The sequence below is a fragment of the Meleagris gallopavo genome, chromosome 26, assembly GCF_000146605.3.
Source record: "Meleagris gallopavo isolate NT-WF06-2002-E0010 breed Aviagen turkey brand Nicholas breeding stock chromosome 26, Turkey_5.1, whole genome shotgun sequence".
NCBI lineage: Eukaryota > Metazoa > Chordata > Aves > Galliformes > Phasianidae > Meleagris > Meleagris gallopavo.
In genome coordinates, this window is record NC_015036.2 from 4248742 (window position 1) to 4255839 (window position 7098).

Sequence of the window (7098 nt, forward strand, 5' to 3'; positions counted from 1 at the left end):
AAAAAAGAAAAAGAAAAGCCAACCTTACAAAAAGCAACAACAACAACAATACACCTATCCTCCAGGAGTTTTCCTCTGTCTGCACAATAAAATCTTAGGTTGTGTGTTGGAGCCATGACCACCTGTGTGTGCGGCGAGGGGCTGCGGGGGGGGGCACGGTTTGCCCTGCTGAGGGGTGACCCCCTCCTGCACCCATCTACACCTCCATTCCGTACCAGAGAACCCTTCTCAGCTCATTGTGAGCTCAGGGTTGGGGCAACCTGTGGCATGGGGAGAGGGGCAGAGTGGGGTAGGTACCAGCGGCTATCCCTGGGCACATGGGCATGGGATCCCTTGGCACCCCATCTCCATCCTTCCCTGCCTGCAGTGTGAAGGCAGCCCTGGCATCCTGCGGGCAGGGAGCATATGGGAGTGGAGTTGGGCACACAATGCATCCCAGAGCCACGGGATGTGTGCCACGGGGTGCACTCACCCCTATTGGTGACCCCATAGAAGTCTCTGGGAGTCACACCCAGGCGCAGACGCGTGGCCTCCCTGTTTCGGGGTTGGAGCTGGGCAGCAGCGAGGAAGATGCCACCATAATTGCACCTAATTATCATCAGCAGGTGCTGGCTGAGTCACGGCCACCGCGGTGCCGGCTCACCGGGTGGGTCAGGCGTCAGGGAGAGGTGCCCAGGGTTGTGCCATGATGTCCCCCCGTGTCACCGTGGGTGCACCTGGCCCCCACCCACCGTGCTCTTCTCCCTGCGACGTTTCCCAGGACACAAAACCCAAACCATCTCCGCGCTCCCCACTTACTCCTTATCCTTCCTTTCCCTCCTGGTCCCCCACCTCCATCCCCCTGCCCACATTCACCCTTCACCATCCCTACAACCCCTGTGCCCCCCTAGCCTCACTGCCTTACCACCTTATGGGCCACCTTGGGCTCACGTCCCCTTTAAGCCTCCCCGAAGCTGGAATGCGAGAGGAGCATTTCGGCGCCCTGCGAGGTCAGATAAAGACGCTATATTTATCTAGCTGGTAACCTGAGCCCTGAATTTCTGCTGTGTGGTTTTTACGCGGCCCCGCAACCCTCCGGCACGGCCCCTCCAGACCATTCTCAACCAAGCCCCGGGGTGATCAGACCCTGCCACCAACTCCCCCACACACCTCTGCTCTGCTTCAGCCCCAGGAAGCACCCCGAGGAGGGAGGACTGACACGAGGCAGCCCCATGAGCCACCGCTCACCCCACACCGTGCCAACCTTGCACCCCTGAGTGCGCATCCACTGGTGAGTGCAGGGAGCACAGGGGGATGCCTGCACTAGGGAGGGGGCTGTGGGATGCCAGTGGGACCCTTAACTGCCCTCTTTTCCCTTTGTTTGGGGTGAACCCATGGGGAAGATGTTTTTCTGTTTCCATAGAGGGTGTTAACATAGGACAGCCCAGCACCATGCCCAGCACCTGGCCCCCGGGTGGGCAGAGCCACGTCCCATGCACTTCCCCCCAGGCTCCCTGTTTTTTTTCCACCTGCAGACCTCAAAGCAATAACCTTGGGGCCTCCATCAGGGTTCCCCTTTGTGTTTGGGATTTTGCTGCCTAGGGGTGGCTGTGGAGCAGTGAGCAGCCAGGTGGGGATGTGTCAGCGCAGTGACGCCTGGCCGGCACACGTGCACTGAGCTGGGAGCGTTCTCAGGCTGTGACTGCGTGGGGAAAGCTCCCCCACCTCAGCTCCCTCCCAGCACCCTCGGCCCTAAACCAGATTGGAGCAGGCAGGGTGCTCAACGCGGGGTCCCCCCCATTGCCTCCTCTGTGGCAGCATGCTGGGAGCTCTGCAGTAACCTCCAGGCTGGGACATTGTGTCTCAGGGCACAGGGACAAGGCTCACAGCCTGCGTAAGTGAGAAGCAGCTGAGCCGTAACACCTCGGCCAGAGCCAGGGCTGTGTAAGCTGAGCTTACCCTGGGGCTCCGCAGCCACCAAGGGGGAAAGCTGCCACTGGGGCCACCAGTGTGAGGCCTCCAGCAGAATGTCAGCCTCCTCAATACCTAGGAGACCCATGGGGATTCCATTGGGAATGCTGGTTGGAGCAGGATGTGCTCCCCAACATGAGCATCCCCATGGTGCTGGGTCCCCTTGGTGCTCATGGCCACGTGGCCACAGACCGGACATTCCCGTGCCTCAGTTTCCCCAGGAAGGATGATGAGGGTGCAGGAGGCCTGACTCAGCCATGCAAGCCCCAGGGCTTTGCTACGCATCAGGAAAGCTCAGCATTATTATTGGGCAGGGAGGGGCCAGGCAGGTCAGGAAGCGATGGGAGGAACCGGGGTTTTCTCACACCTCCTCAGCTCCTCAGGCTCATGGCACGCTCTGCTCTCCCGCAGCCCTGGGGTCCACAGCAATGTGACATGGGGACAGCACGGTGCAGATCATCCTAGCAGCCACAGCAGCCCTACATGGTAAGACCTCTCCTCCCATGATACCAGTGGGTTCACCACTGTGTCCAGGGCGAGTTCCCCTTCTGAGCCCCACATCCCTGCACATCAGCTCCCCACATCCCCAGGGCAGACAGTGTCCCGTAGGGACTAATCCCAGGGACTGAAAGCCCCCGTTGGAGCCACAGGACTCCAGCACCCTCACCCCAGTGCCCGTGGGAGCGCCGATCCTTGGCTGGGTCCCACATCCCTCAGCAAAACCCCACAGGGTGCATTGGATTTTGGCTGGTGGAGCAGCTCTCCATTGGCACCCTCTGAGCCAGTGCTGGCACGGATGTGCTGAGAGCCGGGTGTTGGTGGTGTGTTTGCCTGCAAGGGGATTATTCACCCCTCGGCCTCAGTTCCCAAACAGGTCTGTGCGCTCTGGCTTGCTCTCGCTTGTAAATAGTTTCCTCTTGCTGCTCCCTCAGCAATAGCAGCTGGGACACAGCCCAGGGCTGAGGAGGGAGGATCCCATGGTGATCGCAACTCAGTGACCATCCCCAGGTCCAACTGTGCCCTGCACGGCAAAGGCAGAGCCAGGCTCCATCCCATCACCTCCACACTGCCTTGGAGTGGGGCCAATGCCCGCCCCAGCGGGGCTGGGAAAAACCTCTGAGCTGGGGTCATCTCCTGGGTGACAGGGGACTCTCAGAGCCACACAAGCCACTGTCCAGCCAGGAAGGGACACGAGGCAGCACAGCCCTGGGACAGGTAGGGGACCTGCTGTCGGTACAGAAGAGAGCTGACTTCCCTGTTTGCTCAAAGCTGGGGAGATTTCTTGCTGTTCTGTCTTTGACTCTGCTGGTTCCTCATTTGTTTCGGGTGCCTCCATGCCCCTCCTGTCCCATGCATGGGTCTCCGTGTGGCAGAAGTCACCACTTCCCGTGGGACCCAGTGCATGGCTGTTGCCCTGCCTTGCAGGCTGTCTGTGCCTGGAGACAGGGACACAGTGGCCACCTCCATCGCTGAATTATTGATGGCAGGCAGGCAGGGCGCTGGCGTGGCAGGGAGACAGGCGGTATGCTTCAGGAGGGTGACCCCTGGCTGTCCCCACTGTCCCCAGTGCCCCCTGGTGGGTGGTGGCTGCAGCTTGGCCCCAGGCACCATGCAGGGAGTGAGGACGGATGATGAGGACTCTTGTGCTAACAGCTGGAAGACAGCATGGCAGCAGTGCTGTGGCAGAGGCATTGGCTGATCACAGGTGCCCATTGCCATGCCCAGTGCAGCCCTACTCCAGTGGTGTCAGGTGCCCAAAGGCACACAGGTGGCACCGCTGGTGTCTCCCTGCTGCCCCAAGGAGGGCTGGTAGGCACTCTGTCCCCTGCACCCCTGCAGCCTCCTGCTCACCCCTCACAGGGTCTCCAGGTGGGGATCCTGGGGTGGGCACTGGCTGGTGCCAGCCATAACCCATGCAGCTGAGCCCAGGCCCTTCTCTTGCAGCCGATGCCTCCAGCTGAGCCCGCTGAGTCCCAGCCTCCAGCATGTCCCAGCTCTCCTCCACACTGAAACGGTACGTTGACTCGTCCCGCTATGCCGAGAACACCTACAGCAAGATGCCCAGCGGCTACAGCTCCTACACCTCCTACGGCTCCACCTATGCCTATGCAGACAGAGACAAAATCGGCTTCAAATCCAGCTACCTGCCCTCCTCTCGGTACCACCACAGCAGACTGTCCCCAACCAGCGGCTATGACAGCGGCCGCCTGCCCCTGTACCCCGACTCCAGCATCCGCCTGAGCCCTGCCTACATCCGCACACAGCCGGGCGGGGGGCTGAGCGGGGGCTCGTGCTACTCCTTCACCGGGACCCCCAGCAGCCCCTCTGGCTATGTGTCCACCTCCACACTTCTCAGCCGTCGCAGAGCCATCAGCCACTCGGACCTGGCACAGGAGTTTTCAGGGCTGCACACTTCGGATAGCGCCTACGCATCCAGCCCCAGTGCTCTGTACCAGGCTGCCACGCGCTCTGACTACGTCCGCGATTACCTGGAGAAGAGCAGCTACTGCAGCCTGCCCTCCAGCCCCTCCAGCAGCCAGCTCTGTGAAAGGGATGATGGTCATGGCAGCACGCACGGCCCCGACCCCATGGTATGTGGCACGCGTTGGGATGGTGACACGATGGTGCTGGTAGGGTGCGTGGTCCGAGTGGGCTTCTGGGTGGAGACTGCGTGGGATCAGTGTGGTGCAGGGATGGTGCCATGCAGGGATGCTCCCAGGGTCAGTCTGTCAATGAGTGCAAACCCAATGGGTGCACATGGGAACGCTTCTCTGCAGTGCTGACTGCGCCGTGCTGCAGCACGCACGGTGGCATGGCGTAACCCGTGGCAGCACAGCATCACACGTGGTGGCACAGCATCACGCTTGGTGACAGGCACTCGGGGCTCCAATAGGCACTGTGCCATCCCCAGAGCCATGGCCCAGGGCATGCAGCTATCGTGCACTCAGCCCAGCTCTGGTGTGCACAGCAGCACTGGTAATTTTCCACTTGGGTCCCCTTCCAAGATCCCATTGGCTCTGTCCACGCTGTCTCTCACTCTCAGTCCGCCCCACGGTGGAGGTCGGTCCCCCCCAGCGCAGGGCCTGAACCCCAGCTCCATCCCAGTGCTGTGCACCCAGCAGGGAGGATAAAGGCTGGGGGTGTCACTTGTGCATTCCCAAGAGCAAGACGAGAGGCTCTTTTCCTTCAAGCCCCACATTCCCCCCCATGCCCACACACCTGGGAAAAGTGCCGTGGGAGCATTCTGGAGGTGCCATGGGACAGCAGGCAAGCAGGGATCTGGATCGCTGACACCAGCTGAGATTTCCTTGGCCTTTAATGTGCACACCTGCTATTTTCCATTCCTATGCATTTTTCCCCCCATTCCCAAGCAGGGAAGTGAACGTTCCAATCGTAAAACAAACTGCAGGTGCCTGCGGTCACGCCAGGTGCCGGAAACATGTGCACCCATTGCTACCATTGGTTCTGCCCCATTACACAGCCTCAGGGGCAGCATCGCAGCCAGGGCAAGGACGGGGCTGTCCCCACGCCTGCTCCCATCCCCTCACCCAGCGCCTTGGCACCACATGGAATGGAGGAGCCTGGCACCTCCATTTGTCATCCTGTGGGGCACAGGGAGGTTTGTGCAGCTGCAGCGAGCAGAGAATTCATGATGCCAGGAAAGGAAGGAGCAGTGCTGTGCCACCCCATTAACTGCCTTGTGGGGACATAGGGTCAGGAGGCCAAAGCCAGCCACAGAATCACCGGCAGCTCTGCACAGCCCCATCCTGAGCAGCTGATGGCTCTGGCTCTCGGCCAGTCCTGCCATTGCAATGCCAGCTCATGGCAGAAGGTCACTGCTGCCGAGGGGACAACTAGGACAGGTTGCTGGCTCCTTCACTTTCTGTCTGCAGCCTTGCCCCAGGAGCCTGCATCCTTCTCCAGCTATAGGAGCAACCGAAGTCACTGGGGAATGAGGTTGGTCATGAGATGGGGCTGATGCCATCCCTTCTGCCATCCAGCATCCAGGGGAGTGCTGCACCAGCACCCACAAAGCACAGCAGGCTCAGTCCTGACCCCAAGCCATGTGCTGAGCTGCAGGGCAGGGTGCTGTGCCTCAGCCCTAGGGTGCAGCCGTGCCCCACGTGGGTGGGATCATACTGTGGGGCACACGCTGATCCCCCGTGTGCACACCATGTCCCTATGTGTGTACAGTGTACACAGCACAGGCTGTGTATATATATATACACGAGTGCAGATTACGACAGGGCTCCTCTTGTGATGCAAAAAGCGCTGGCCCTGCAGATGAATAACGCTGCAAGATGCCTCCTCAGATATTTTTGCTGGTGCCAAAAATAGTCTCCTTCCCTGCTCCCACCCCCCCCGCATCCCCATCATCCCCTCCAGTGGCTGTGCACCGCAGGCAGGGCAAGCTGCAGCTGCACCACAAGGGGTCCAAACAGCACCGCTGGTGTGGGCTGGGGGCATGCTGGGGTCTGGCAGGGGGCAAAGCAGCCTCACTCCATGCCCGCTACATGACAGCCCGTGGAAATTTCCCTGTGCAGGTGGCCAGGACACCTGGGCATGGATGGTCAGAGGGGTGAAGTGGAGGGATGCAGGATGGGGAAGCAGGACGGGGATGCAGTTTGGGGATGCAGGTTGAGGATGCAGGACAGAGAGCTGGGCTCGCTGCCAGCCTCCTCACCTGCCCTTGCTGCAGGGGCAGAGCTGGATGTCTGCCTGCTTGGTGCCTCAGTTTCTCCAGTGCTCAGAGGGGAGTGACTGGGGGGGTCCCTGCTTCATGCTTTGGTGAAACAAACAAGTCTGAGAAACACCCTCTGAGCCCAGTGCTAATGCAACCCCCTCCCCCCCTGACCGGCAAACGGGTGCCGCTCCCTGCCTGCCTCTCTGCCCGCACTTTCTCCCATAACACTGTCCCCTGAGCTCCGCATCCCATTCGGATACCCTGCAGCCCCATTCCATGGCTCGGGGGCAACTTTCCATCCTCTGGGAGCCCCGGGGAGGGAGGGGGCCGTGCCGCTGGTGCTCCCCACATTATGCCGTGGCGGTGGAGAGACGGAGCCCTGGAGCTCAGTGGACATCGCACGTGTCCCCCCCGAGGAGCTGCGTCCCCAGCTCAGCAGTGGCTGCGGGCACGGCCGCCCCTCG

The 7098-nt window shown here is 61.0% G+C and overlaps 1 protein-coding gene across 4 annotated transcripts in view; it reads left to right on the top strand.

Annotated features, from left to right (window-relative positions):
* The first annotated feature begins 215 nt into the window (after positions 1-215).
* Positions 216-7098, top strand: part of USP2 (ubiquitin specific peptidase 2) — an 11710-nt gene continuing 4827 nt past the window's right edge. The window contains exons 1-4 of one of the 4 annotated variants that reach the window (XM_019623038.2): positions 216-289; positions 1166-1270; positions 2362-2436; positions 3895-4541. In XM_019623038.2, the coding sequence (XP_019478583.1) occupies positions 3936-4541 (606 nt within the window). In that variant the 5' untranslated portion in view covers positions 216-289; positions 1166-1270; positions 2362-2436; positions 3895-3935. Of the gene's footprint in view, positions 290-533; positions 647-1060; positions 1271-2361; positions 2437-3894; positions 4542-7098 lie in introns of those variants that run through there. The other 3 variants (XM_019623039.2, XR_795980.3, XM_019623041.2) reach the window with 3 other exon arrangements.